General features: G+C 43.5%; 1 protein-coding gene across 2 annotated transcripts; it reads right to left on the reverse strand.

Moving 5' to 3' along the window:
• Nucleotides 1-71: 71 nt before the first annotated feature.
• Nucleotides 72-15,029, reverse strand: tmc4 (transmembrane channel-like 4). 2 transcript variants are annotated; one of them, XM_014155088.3, is made up of 16 exons: nt 14,761-15,029; nt 14,255-14,438; nt 13,814-13,962; nt 9,938-10,093; nt 9,376-9,461; nt 7,711-7,856; nt 7,453-7,600; nt 7,154-7,312; nt 6,836-6,993; nt 6,442-6,562; nt 6,146-6,243; nt 5,863-6,046; nt 5,596-5,726; nt 5,199-5,354; nt 4,760-4,838; nt 72-4,634 (listed from the first exon to the last, which is right to left on the reverse strand). In XM_014155088.3, the coding sequence occupies exons 1-16, from the start codon at nt 14,798-14,800 to the stop codon at nt 4,524-4,526; spliced, it is 2,106 nt and encodes a 701-aa protein (XP_014010563.1). In that variant the 5' UTR covers nt 14,801-15,029; the 3' UTR covers nt 72-4,523. The 2 variants fall into 2 exon arrangements, with proteins under 2 accessions (XP_014010563.1, XP_014010572.1); XM_014155097.3 differs by lacking the exon at nt 14,761-15,029 and having other exon boundaries at nt 13,814-13,949; nt 14,255-14,378.
• Between the last annotated feature and the right edge of the window lie 5 nt (nt 15,030-15,034).

Consider the following 15,034-nt stretch of genomic DNA (forward strand, 5'->3'; position numbering starts at 1 on the left):
TCAGAGTTCAACAAAGCCAACAACTGCTTCACGTGTGCCACTGATAAAGAACCTGGATGTGGCCCAAAGACTGACTGGGTTAGTAACTTTATTTAACATGTTCATAATCTTTTGACAACAGTGACGGCATGTAAGACAATTTATGATATAACACAATGGATAGCTAATTCATCATTTGTCATACTGCATTGATATTTGATATTATTTATAACGTGTTACGCTTTGTTTTGTTTTAGATTGAATGTTTTGCATGCCGACGGTGGTTCCATGTGCTGTGCCTAGGAATGAAGACAAAAGAGTTCAACAGAGTAAAGAACACAAACTGGAAGTGCAGTCTTTGTTGTTGAAAATGTATGCTATACCCCAGTGTAGCCTAGTGGTTAGAGCGAGTTCGAATCCCCGAGCTGACAACGTACAAATCTGTCGTTCTGCCCCTGAACAAAGCAGTTAACCCACTGTTCCTAGGCCCTCATTGAAAATAAGAATTTGTTCTTAACTGACTTGCCTAGTTAAATAAATACAAATCCACACTGAAGAGGCTCTGAAATGTACATCAACCAGGGAGAAAGTTAACACTGTGAAATGTTTCAGACTTGAATTAAGTGTCTGACATGTTGGAAAAGATTAAAGGTCTACAATTTCTGTTTAATTTGCCAATATTACATTTTTATTCATTGATTTACTGGCCACCATTACTGTGGTTACATGTTCAGTATATGCATTGACCAGCAAACCCACTGCAGCCTACCTCACTAGCTCACTCTCCATCCCTGCTTTGAACAATTAATAACATGACTCTCATACTTTGCCCTTTTTCTTTATGGTTGATATTAATGACGAAAGGAGATATTATCTGTCTCTCTATTGTGTACCACTGTTAAATACTGTGGAAAAATAAAAAACAGGGAAAATAAGTACTTAGAACTACCAATTATTATAGATAAATATAAAGAAAAGGGTAAACACAACACTGGACTGAACCCCCTAACTGTCAAACTAATATTAATGTACAACAATATAGAAGATACATGACTAGAGGTTATGCAATATGGGTGTATATCCACTGCATGCTTCTTAGGTGTGTAGTTGACATGACCAAGGAGCTATTGCAAATGTGAAACTATAAAAAATGTATGTTACACCGCATGATTTTACAGTACACAAACATGAGTGTGCAATATAGAAGGGTAGTCAGCGGACATTAGGTCACATGACCAAGGAGCTATTGAAATTTTACATTTTGAAAAATTCATGTAAAACCATGTGAGATGAAAATGGACAAACTTAAGGGTGTGCAATGTGTAGACCCACTGAGTGGACATTTTGAACCTTGTTTGAAGTCACCAGGTCAGATGACCAAGGAGCTATTGAAATTCAACCATTTTTAAAAATTAATGTAAAACCATGTGAGATGAAAATAGACAAACTAAAGGGTGTGCAATATAGAAGGGTAGTCAGTGGACATACTGCACCTTGTTTAAAGTCATTAGGTCACATGACCAAGGAGCTATTGAAATTCTACATTTGGAAAAATTTATGTAAAACCATATGAGATGAAAATGGACAAACTAAAGGGTGTGCAATGTGTATGGCCACTGAGTGGATATTCTGCACCTTGTTTGAAGTCACTAGGTCACATGACCAAGGAGCTATTAAATTCTACATTTTGAAAAATTAATGTAAAACCATGTGAGATGAAAATTGACAAACGAAAGGGTGTACAATCTGTAGGCCCAATCAGTGGACATTCTGAACCTTGTTTGAAGTCACTAGGTCACACGACCAAAGAGCTATTGAAACTTTACATTTTGAAAAATTAATGTAAAATCTTGTGAGATGAAAATGGACAAACTAAAGGGTGTGCAATATAGAAGGGTAGTCAGTGGACATTCTGAACCTTGTTTGAAGTCAGTAGGCCACATGACCAAGGAGCTATTGAAATTTGAATGTAAAAAAAGTTTGTACTTTGTTTACGCTCCCTAACTAATTCAACTTGGAATACAAAATGCTGCTCACATTTGCACATGTTTATTAGCTTTGGAAAGCGAAGTAATGTCCAAATCGTGAAAATAAGACCTGTGCAATGTTGTGCGCAATTTTTCCAACATCATGACACTTATTTGGAGTCTGTGGCTCAAGTGGTTTGAAAGCGCGAATATCCAACTTGAACTGTCTTTACCTCGGTTGTCCAGTGAGGACAGACATTTTTCGGAATAAACGTGGTGAGTGAAAAACTTAATGAAGTAGCCCACTCTCTACCCGGTATCTTATTCTGACGCTATACAATTTTGTATCCGTTGTTTGCTGGCAACCTTGTTATTTACGAACTTTTTGGAACAGATTCCTGTTGGAACGTTCCACAAATTATACCCAGCTGACTGCGAGGGAACGTGTTTCGGTCGACAACGTTCGGCTACTGTTTACATAATGTGCAACAATGCCTCGGGAGATTGAAAATACAAGCGAATTCTGTCGCCGCAAAAAGTCGGGTAAACAATACTTTCCTGTGGATATTGTATCTCCACTTCCTACTGTCAAAAGGACCAACAGCATGGACAACCGGTAAGTGTAAATATAATTGTATTCAACATTCTGGCTTGTAGAGACTCTTGCGTCTTTTTTAGGGCGACTTCTTTCACACTGAATAACCATGGGGTAAACACGGTCACAGTCTGATGTTTAGGCAAGAGGTGAGTAAGAGAATGCAAAGGCAATGAACATGGCAATTGCTGTTACAGGTATTATGAGAGAGAAATAGGGTAACAAACTAAATATTTAATATACTAACCCATAGCCCCATGGTAGTCTCCACATTTAGATTAGTCATTTAGCAGAAGCTCTTATCCTGTTGGGGCTAGGGGGCAGTATTTTCACGGCTGGATAAAAAAACGTACCCGATTTAATCTGGTTACTAATCCTACCCAGTAACTAGAATATGCATATACTTATTATATATGGATAGAAAACACCCTAAAGTTTCTAAAACTGTTTGAATGGTGTCTGTGAGTATAACAGAACTCATTTGGCAGGCAAAACCCTGAGACATTTTCTGACAGGAAGTGGATACCTGATGTGTTGAATTACCTTTAAGCCTATGCCATTGAAACACACAGGGGTTGATTAATGTTTTGGCACTTCCTATTGCTTCCACTAGATGTCACCAGCCTTTACAAAGTGTTTTGAGTCTTTTACTGTGAGATCTGACCGAACAAGAGCCATGGAACGGTGATGGCCGATTAGACTCTGGCGCGCGAGTTCATGTTGGGTACCCTCGTTCCAATACGTTATAAAAGAGAATGCATTCGTCCACCTTGAATATTATTCATGTTCTGGTTAAAAAAGGCACTAATGATTTATGCTATACAACGTTTGACATGTTTGAACGAACGTAAATATATTTTTCCCCCTCGTTCATGACGAGAAGTCCGGCTGGCTTAGATCATGTCCTAACAACACGGAGCTTTTTGGATATAAATGATGAGCTTTTTTGAACAAAACTACATTCGTTATGGACCTGGGATTCCTGGAAGTGACATCTGATGAAGAGAATCAAAGGTAATGGATTATTTACATAGTATTTTCGATTTTAGATCTCTCCAACATGGCCGTTTGTCTGTATAGCAAAGCATATTTTTCTGGGCGCAGTGCTCAGATTATTGCAAAGTGTGATTTCCCAGTAAGGTTATTTTTAAATCTGGCAAGTTGATTGCGTTCAAGAGATGTAAATCTATAATTCTTTAAATGACAATATAATATTTTACCAATGTTTTCTAATTTTAATTATTTAATTTGTGGTGCTGACTTGACTGCCGGTTATTGGAGGGAAACGATTTCCTCAACATCAATGCCATAGTAAAACGCTGTTTTTGGATATAAATATGAACTTGATAGAACTAAAAATGCATGCATTGTCTTACATAATGTCCTAGGAGTGTCATCTGATGGAGATTGTAAAAGGTTAGTGCATCATTTTAGCTGGTTTTATGGTTTTGGTGACGCCTGTCTTTGAATTGACAAAACATTACACACAGCTATTGTCAATGTACTCTCCTAACATAATCTAACTTTATGCTTTCGCCGTAAAACCTTTTTGAAATCGGACAACGTGGTTAGATTAAGGAGATGTTTATCTTTCAAAGGGTGTAAGATAGTTGTATGTTTGAAAAATTTGAATTTTGACATTTATTTGGTTTCAAATTTGCTGCTCTTGAAATGCACCTGCTGTTGATAGGGTGCACCACGGGTGGCACGCTAGCGTCCCACATAGCCCCAAGAAGTTATCCAGAGTGACATACAGTTGGTGCATTCATCTTAAGATACAGTAGCTAGGTGAGACAACCACCACTCAATCATAATAAGTAAAACTTTGCCTCAATAAATGTAGCTGTCGTACACTAGAGAGTGACAATTGTAAAGTGATTTGTGAAGGTGTAGATAGGTTTTGCATGTGGCAATAGCACATATCTAAGCCTTTCAAATCTACAAGAAGTGCCTTGGGCCGGGATATGGGTCTGGTGTCTGAGTCAGTTTGCTGCACCAGTGTCAAATGTGTCCAATTGGTCCCTTGTTGGAACCCCCATCTCTCTACTCAGCTCTTCAATCTGCTTGACCAGGAACTGCTTATCACGTCCCTCCTGTTAGAGTTAAACACACTGTTATACAAGGTTAAGCTTGAGTATGGGACATGGTTTTGTTTCAAACATATATTTTTTTGCATCATTCTCATGTCATGTAGGACTTCTCCCCATCCATCACTTACCAGTTTAAGCTGGGCCTTTAGCAGATCAACACTCTTCCCATAGACTGCGGCTAGAGCTGCTACGTAACACAGCACCACACTATCAGGACAGGGAGACAGAGGAGAGCAATGTTTATGCAACAAACACAGCAGAATGTTATGTACAGGAATCTGAACACATGGAAATAACCCATGCTGACCATATGAGTCTATGCAGATATGGGCCTCCCATTTGTTGAGTTACAAAGAAATATTACATCATCAAACACAAGGTAGACAGTAACACACTGACCCATGTACCTGCAATGGACACTCGGATCAGTAAGACTAAATCACTCACCAGGAGAAAATGAAGAGATCAGTAAGACAAGGTGACTCACCAGGAGAAAATGAAGAGATCAGTAAGACAAGGTGACTCACCAGGAGAAAATGAATAGATCAGTAAAACAAGGTGACTCACCAGGAGAAGATGAAGAGAGGGATGGAGAAGGCCTGGGAGCCCATGTAGAAGATGAAGTCCTGTGTTGTCAGGGAGAGAGTGTCGAAGGTGTTGGGAACGATACTCCACATCATAGTGAGAGAGCGGAACGGACCACAGCTCATAGAGGGATGGATCCTGAGGATGACATATCAACACCCTCACCATCTACCACCACTACTACACCTGGTCCATCTGCCACTACTATCCCTGCACTGTATAACAGGCTTCCTTCCTGCTGCAGTAGAGATAGAGGCTGCGTCCAAAGTGGCACCCTATTCTCTATATAGGGCACTACTTTTGACTATATGCCCTGGTCAAAAGTAGTACACTATATAGTGAATAGGGTGTCATTTCAGACGTAGGCAGAGTCACTCACTGGGCCAGGCTGTAGATCATGGCGACGAGGGCGAGGCCCCAGCCGAACAGCAATACCACCAGGAAGAAGATGGTGGAGGTGGTGGAGCGGAACGTCTTCACCGCCGGACGACAGTTAGAAAACAGAGTGACCTGGAGGAGAGATGGGGGGGGGGGGGTTGTGTAGTGAAGGGCAACTGATCTGGGGCCAAACTTTAACTTGAGAAACCTTTCAGAAAATGAATTGATTACATTTCCATTATTGGTACAATATGGAGAGCAGCCTGACCTTCTTGCAGTAGAAGAGGATGAAGAACTTGAGTGTGTTGATGAGAGGCAGCAGAGGGCAGAACAGAGCTCCGGTCCACACCACTGTCTGACCGTAGACCAGACCCAGCACATTGGGAGGCACCAAGAACTCCTGACGACCTACCCAGCGGGTCAGTGCACAGGAGTAGTGGTCCACAACCAACCTGCCACAGTATGGAATAAGAGATTATCAATAAATGTGATAGAGGATGACTAGCTCATAGATTGAGTTACACCACAGTAGGGTGTATAGTGTACACTACCTGCGTGGAAACTCCACCAGGAAAAGCATGGCGATGGTAATGAGGAAGTCAAACAAGGCCAGTTTGTACATCTCCTGTCCCACACGCGTCTCCCAGCACTGGGTGGCAGCAGCAAGACAGACGGACATAGCATGGGTGGGAAAGAATAGAAGATGATGCAACATGGTTGATACCGGTTCTGTACTGTAGGTAGAATCGGATGGAGATATCATCTTTTCAGCCTTTTCTAGACCAATCTGCTAAATTAGACCCTGACTGCTACCCAGGCTACCATGCCGTATTAAGAGAGTGGTTACCGGATATTCCTTGTTGTTGTACTGGCAGAGCTCACATTTTGGACTGTCTTTAAAGCAGGTGATCTGACTCCACAGAGTAAACAGCAGCACTCCCAGACTTATCATACGCAGAAACACTGACCTGAACACAGGAGGGAGGGACACAGGCAATATTCACACACACGAGCACATGCACACACACAGAGACATACACACACATATGCACGCGCACACACTGGTTGAGTGAAGCTCTAGCAAAGCGATAAGGCCACACACACACTAACCTAACGTAGCAGGCGTAAAAGAAATGCCTGAAACTAGGGACTCGGCAGAGGCTCCACACACACACACACACACACACACACACACACACACACACACACACACACACACACACACACACACACACACACACCTGAACAGTGCCATGATGATGGTGGTACTAGGAGAATATCTCTCAAACAGGGCTATCTGGTCACACATGAAGGGCACAACAAAGTTTCCTGTTGTGATGACGATGGAAGGAAGGTAAACCCAGAACAGGCCCAGAATGCCCTCTGCTCCAACCTGCGCCTAGGAACCACAGGGAGAGGGGGCAAAGGTCATCCAGAAAAGGTTAGATCAGCCCCAGGATACCCACCTCCCTGTACTGACTCAATATGACATGGAGAGGATGAAAGGCCAAACATCCAATCAATAGTTTTTGTTTTGTTTCTTTGTGTTTTTGACTGACCTGGCTGAAGACAGTAGCCTTGAAGATGCCAAAGAAAGCTCCTCCTATGAGGGCGAGGGAGACGAGCATGAGGAAGATGTGTAGAGAACACAGACCCACTGTCTGACCTAAGGTTAGAGACAAAGCCTTTTTCTGTAGCCTCTCCTCCTCCAGATCCACCTGACAGAGGGAGGAGACAGATAGAGGGGAGAGAGAGTGGAGATGGGAGGAATAAAGGGGAGAGATCATACAGAGAAATTAGAGGGGAGGAAAGAGGAGTGCATCTTCAGTGACCATGCAGTAAGAGGCAGAGCTCCTACCTGTAGCTGGTAGTGGATGCTTTTCTGTTTGAGTTTGGTGGCCCGATCTCCCTGGCAACCGTAGTCCCAGCCAGTGAACACCATCTTGCTGTAACTGCCGGCAGCACCGCTGCCTGTTGCCACAGCAACGCGAAGTGCGCTCCCCATTCTGTATAAGGGACCAATCGGAGTGGGGGGTCAGTAAGTCATTATGGTTAATGTCCATTCTATCCATTTTATTTCTATGCAGATGGAAGTGTGGGGCATTCCAGAAGGTACCGTGCGACGATGCAGATGAGACAGAAGGTGAAGTAGAAGACGGAGGTGAGGAGGTAGGCCAGGGGCAGGTTGTAGTGGAAGCCACTGCTCTCTGCCACGGTGTTGTTATAGTAACCATAGAACATGTAGGAGTACTCCATGAAACCCTGGGAGAGGGAGATAGGTGGAGGGTGGGAAGTGGTGAGAGTGGAGCCTACTAGACTAGAAGCGTACCAGACTTGACACAAACACACAAACCCACAAGCAGTACGTTATTTTTTTTATTTCACCTTCATTTAACCAGGTAGGCCAGTTGAGAACAAGTGCTCATTTACAACTGCGACCTGGCCAAGATAAAGCAAAGCAGTGCGACAAAAACAACAACACAGAGTTACACATAAACAAACGTACAGTCAATAGCACAAAAGAAAATAAAAATAGAAAAATCTATGTGTGTGCAAATGTAGGGAGATAGGCCCTAGAGGTGAAAATAATTACAATTTAGCATTAACACTGGAGTGATAGATGTGCAGATGATGATGTGCAAGTAGAGATACTGGGGTGCAAAAGAGAAAGAGGGGTAAGTAATAATATGGGGATGAGGTAGTTGGGTGTGCTATTTACAGATTGGCTGTGTACAGGTACAGTGATCGGTAAGCTGCTCAGACAGCTGATGCTTAAAGTTACTGAGGGAGATATACGACTCCAGTTTCAGAGATTTTTGCAATTCGTTGCAGTCATTGGCAGCAGACAACTGGAAGGAAAGGTGGCCAAAGGAGGTGTTGGCTTTGTGGAGGATCAGTGAGATATACCTGCTGGAGTGTGTGCTACGGGTGGGTGTTTCTATGGTGACCAGTGAGCTGAGATAAGGCGGGGCTTTACCTAGCAAAGACTTATAGATGACCTGGAGCCAGTAGGTTTGGTGACAGATATGTAGTGAGGGCCAGCCAACGAGAGCATACATGTTGCAGTGGTGGGTAGTAAATGGGGCTTTGGTGACAAAACGGATGGCACTGTGATAGACAATATCCAGTTTGCTGAGTAGAGTGTTGGAGGCTATTTTGTAGATGACATCGCCAAAGTCAAGGTTCGGTAGAATAGTCAGTTTTACGGGGGTATGTTTGGCAGCATGAGTGAAGGAGGCTTTGTTGCGAAATGGGAAGCCGATTCTAGATTTAATTTTGGATTGGAGATGCTTAATGTGAGTCTGGAAGGAGAGTTTACAGTCTAGTCAGACACCCAGGTATTTGTAGTTGTCCACATATTCTAGGTCAGAACCGTCCAGAGTAGTGATGCTAGTCGGGCGGGAGGGTGCGGGCTGCAATTGGTTGAAGAGCATGCACTTAGTTTTACTAGCATTTAAAAGCAGTTGGAGGCCATGGAAGGAGTGTTGTATGGCGTTGAAGCTCATTTGGAGGTTTGTTAGCACAGTGTCCAAAGAAGGGCTAGATGTATACAGAATGGTGTCATCTGCGTAGAGGTGGATCAGAGAATCCCCAGCATACACAGGCAGAAAGACAGACGGATGTGTAGACAGACAGACAAAAGTGTGTGAAAGGCCACTTAAAACAGAGCTGCATGGTTTTGCATACTGAACTTCAGAGAAGTGTTGTTCTCTGTGCTGTATTCAGTATATCTATAACCAGTGGTACACAGGACTAGATTACACATGTTGTGTTTTCTCACCGTTCCAGAGAGTAAGTCCAGGAAGTACTGGTAAAACACCACCAGACCTTGAAGATTTGGATCATAGACCTTACACACCTCTGGACCTGAGCCCCCACACACACCACACACACACACACACACACACACACACACACACACACACACACACACACACACACACACACACACACACACATATTCTCAGCTGTTTGAAGATAAGCCAAGGTCACATTTGATCATGTTTCCCACCGCAGCCTTGGCACCGAATACCTCAGTTCCATGACCTGCTACTTTGTTAGGGACTCCATTCTCAAACCCGTGAGAGAATCCCAGTAACAACTGCTGCAATATTTGCAGTTTCAATCCCTCAATTCAATTAAAAGCCCATGCTCTAAGGCAGATCTGTTGCTATGATACTGCTACAGGGAACAGTGAGAAGACATTTTTTTATATTGGAGACACACAGAATAATGTTAATAGACTGGACTGGAATAGAGATAGTGAATGTCACTCCAATGCCATCACCCTTTAACCAATCATAGACCTGGTTTGAAAATGCATCCTCCAGTGCTGGCCTTACCAGTGCTGTCCACTGTCATGTTACTGGTGCTGGTGGATCTGAACACGATACTGGGGATGAGGATGAACCCAGCAATCAGCAAGAACGACAGGAAGTTGAGCACCACCAGGAAGCGCAGGAACATGAAGTAGGACTGGACACCACCGCCAAAGTGACCTGCAAAGACAGGGGTCACAGGGCCATGTGGTGAATGCGAAGGCAACATAATTAACAACGACAGTAGCCCTGGAATGTTATTCATATTTTTCATAATTTCATAATTAATTTCAATGAAAATAACATATACTGGGATGCAATGTCAGAATGTAATACATTTCATCTCCTATATGTGACATGGTATAGGTGTCTTCTTTGTTTTAAGCCCATAACCATGTGTATGAGGTGTGTATTTTAGTTTCAAAGGAGATTTGCTTAAGGCTACCAAGAAACACTGTGTGACCCTGATTTAGCCTAATGCAGTAGAAGTGTGTGGAACCAAGGCGTTTTAGATATTGCTGAAAGCCTCGAGAAAACTTAATCTATGTGAGGTGATTGTGTATGCATTAACAAGTGCATATATACTACTCAAAAAAATAAAGGGAACACTTAAACACAATGTAACTCCAAGTCAATCATACTTCTGTGAAATCAAACTGTCCACTTAGGAAGCAACACTGATTGACAATAAATTTCACATGCTGTTGTGCAAATGGAATAGACAACAGGTGGAAATTATAGGCAATAAGCAAGACACCCCCAATAAAGGAGTGGTTCTGCAGGTGGAGACCACTGACCACTTGTCAGTTTCTATGCTTCCTGGCTGATGTTTTGGTCACTTTTGAATGCTGGCGGGGCTTTCACTCTAGTGGTAGCACGAGACGGAGTCTACAACCCACACAAGTGGCTCAGGTAGTGCAGCTCATCCAGGATGGCACATCAGTGCGAGCTGTGGCAAGAAGGTTTGATGTGTCTGTCAGCGTAGTGTCCAGAGCATGGAGGCGCTACCAGGAGACAGGCCAGTACATCAGGAGACGTGGAGGAGGCTGTAGGAGGGCAACAACCCAGCAGCAGGACCGCTACCTCTGCCTTTGTGCAAGGAGGAGCAGGAGGAGCACTGCCAGAGCCCTGCAAAATGACCTCCAGCAGGCCACAAATGTGCATGTGTCTGCTCAAACGGTCAGAAACAGACTCCATGAGGGTGGTATGAGGGCCCGACGTCCACAGGTGGGGGTTGTGCTTACAGCCCAACACCGTGCAGGACGTTTGGCATTTGCCAGAGAACACCAAGATTGGCAGATTCGCCACTGGCGCCCTGTGCTCTTCACAGATGAAAGCAGGTTCACACTGAGCACATGTGACAGAGTCTGGAGACGCCGTGGAGAACGTTCTGCTGCCTGCAACATCCTCCAGCATGACCGGTTTGGCGGTGGGTCAGTCATGGTGTGGGGTGACATTTCTTTGGGGGGCCGCACAGCCCTCCATGTGCTCGCCAGAGGTAGCCTGACTGCCATTAGGTACCGAGATGAGATCCTCAGACCCCTTGTGAGACCATATGCTGGTGCGGTTGGCCCTGGGTTCCTCCTAATGCAAGACAATGCTAGACCTCATGTGGCTGGAGTGTGTCAGCAGTTCCTGCAAGAGGAAGGCATTGATGCTATGGACTGGCCCGCCCGTTCCCCAGACCTGAATCCAATTGAGCACATCTGGGACATCATGTCTCGCTCCATCCACCAACTCCACGTTGCACCACAGACTGTCCAGGAGTTGGCGGATGCTTTAGTCCAGGTCTGGGAGGAGATCCCTCAGGAGACCATCTGCCACCTCATCAGGAGCATGCCCAGGCGTTGTAGGGAGGTCATACAGGCACGTGGAGGCCACACACACTACTGAGCCTCATTTTGACTTGTTTTAAGGACATTACATCAAAGTTGGATCAGCCTGTAGTGTGGTTTTCCACTTTAATTTTGAGTGTGACTCCAAATCCAGACCTCCATGGGTTGATAAATTGGATTTCCATTGATTATTTTTGTGTGATTTTGTTGTCAGCACATTCAACTATGTAAAGAAAAAAGTATTTAATAAGATTATTTCTTTCATTCAGATCTAGGATGTGTTGTTTAAGTGTTCCCTTTATTTTTTGAGCAGTGTAGTTAAGTTCTGTGTATGTCACATACAGTTGAAATCGGAGGTTTACATACACCTTAGCCAAATACATTTAAACTTAGTTTTTCACAATTCCCGACATTTTAATTCTAGTAAAAATTCCCTGTTTTAGGTCAGTTAGGATCACCAGTTTATTTTAAGAATGTGAAATGTCAGAATAATAGTAGAGAGAATGATTTATTTCAGATTTTATTTCTTTCATCACATTCCCAGTGGGTCAGAAGTTTACATACACTTAATTAGTATTTGGTAGCATTGCCTTTAAATTGTTTAACTTGGGTCAAACGTTTTGGATAGCCTTCCACAAGCTTCCCACGATAAGTTGGGTGAATTTCGGCCCATTCCTTATGACAGAGCTGATGTAACTGAGTCAGGTTTGTTGGCCTTGCTCGCACACACTTTTCCAGTTCTGCCCACATTTTCTATGGGATTGAGGTCAGGGCTTTGTGATGGCCACTCCAATACCTTTACTTTCTTGTCCTTAAGCCATTTTGCCAAAACTTTGGAAGTATGCTTGGGGTCATTGTCCATTTAGAAGACCCATTCTGCGATCAAGCTTTAACTTCCTGACTGATGTCTTGAGATGTTGCTTCAATATAGCCACATATTTTTCCTACCTCATGATGCCATTTATTTTGTGAAGTGCAGCAGTCCCTCCTACAGCAAAGCACCCCCACAACATGATGCTGCCACCCCCGTGCTTCTCGGTTGGGATGGTGTTCTTCGGCTTGCAAGCGTCACCCTTTTTCCTCCAAACATAACGATGGTCATTATGGCCAAACAGTTCTATTTTTGTTTCATCAGACCAGAGGACATTTCTCCAAAAAGTACGACGTGGTCCCCATGTGCAGTTGCAAACCATAGTCTGGCTTTTTTTATGGAGGTTTTGGAGCTGTGGCTTCTTCCTTGCTGAGCGGCCTTTCAGGTTATGTCGATATAGGACTCGTTTTACTGTGAATATAGATACTTTTGTACCCGTTTCCTCCGTCTTCACAAGGTCCTTTGCTTCTGTTCTGGGATTAATTTGCACTTTTCGCACCAAAGTACGTTCATCTCTAGGAGACAGAATGCGTCTCCTTCCTGAGCGGTATCATGGCTGCGTGGTCCCATGGTGTTTATACTTGCGTACTATTGTTTGTACAGATCAACGTGGTACCTTCAGGCGTTTGGAAATTGCTCCCAAGGATGAACCAGACTTGTGGAGGTTTACAATTTTATTTCTGAGTTCTTGGCTGATTTCTTTTGATTTTTCCCATGATGTCAAGCAAAGAGGTACTGAGTTTGAAGGTAGGCCTTGAAATACATCTACAGGTACACCTCCAATTGACTCAAATGTCAATTAGCCTATCAGAAGCTTCTAAAGCCATGACATCATTTTCTGGAACTTTCCAAGCTGTTTAAAGGCACAGTCAACTTAGTGTATGTAAACCTCTGACCCCATGGAATTGTGATACAGTGAATTATAAGTGAAATAATCTGTCTGTAAACAATTGTTGGAAAAATGACTTGTGTCATGCAAAGTAGATGTCCTAACTGACTTGCCAAAACTATAGTTTGTTAACAAGAAATTTGTGGAGTGGTTGAAAAACGAGTTTTAATGACTTCAACCTAAGTGTATGTAAACTTCCGACTTCAACTGTACATACAGCCCAGGATATAGATGTGTATGTAGTTGGTATTGGATTAACCATTGCCTGATTTTATTGAGTGATACAGTGTGATTAAATCTGTCACCTCCTATCTTATGCAGAGCCTTTCTCCACAGAGCTACATAGGACATGACTCCCCCTGCATCTGCTCTGAACCTGCTCAGGGACTTGGCCTTGCTCCTCTTCCACGACTGCCAGCTAGTCACCACAGGCACACGCATCTGTTGCACCTCCCTGGAAGAGAGAGAGTATGTTTTTTTGGGAGAGGAGAGAAGTGAGGGAGTATAGTATGTTTTTTGGGAGAGGAGAGAAGTGAGGGAGTATAGTATGTTTTTTGGGAGAGGAGAGAAGTGAGGGAGTATAGTATGTTTTTTGGGAGAGGAGAGAAGTGAGGGAGTATAGTATGTTTTTTGGGAGAGGAGAGAAGTGAGGGAGTATAGTATGTTTGCCACCTTCAGGACAACAACAAAGGAATTGCACAGAGGCAGAGACGCTAGTAACTACTATGATCACTGAGGTCCCATACCGTATCGCTCTCTTCAGGCGCATGGTCATAGGCCGCTCTCTGAGGTCCTTAGGGGGACCCACGTCACCCTCCTCTCCCCCCTCCGAGGGGGGAGAACCCCAGTTGAACTGAGGGCCATTCTGATTGGACACTACAGACTTACTCTGTAACCTCATCAACTGCTGGGCACCATGGTAACCGTGGGCTTGGAGAGGGCAGAGGAGGGCAAAGATATATACAGAGAAAAACTATGAGTGATGTCCTGAGTCAGCCCAGAGTCAGTGTAGTTGATTGGTTGTAGTTTTGGAAGAGTTGCAATCTGTTGTTGCATTATACTTGTGTGGTACACATAATTCAAGCATATTTTAAAGTATACATTCTTAGAAAATCTCCCTTTACCATGTAATAGCATATTTTTGTATAGTACAAAACAAGTAACCAGGAAGCATTTCACTGAACACAAAGGCACACCTGTACCGATGAGACCGAACATACCACACCTACAAAACATTAGTCGCACGGCTTACCTATAGTGGAGCTCTGTCTTTGTAGCTCACTGAACTCCATGAGACGGAGGATTCCACCAACACTTCAGAAACACTACAATCAAACAAGCAGTCCTCCGTATCTCACTGCTAATTACAATGCTAATATATAGTTAATCCAGCGTACAGGGCTAGCTCTTTTACAAGGTAGTATCCAGGAATCACTCCCCCCTCAGACTTTGCTCCATGCAAATAACCATCTCTGCCACAGATACTTCCTTGTACGTTTAACCCATTCACTCCTGGTAGACCGTTA

Source organism: Salmo salar, chromosome 02 (genome assembly GCF_965601325.2).
Source record: "Salmo salar chromosome 02, fSalSal1, whole genome shotgun sequence".
Taxonomy (NCBI): Eukaryota; Metazoa; Chordata; class Actinopteri; order Salmoniformes; family Salmonidae; genus Salmo; species Salmo salar.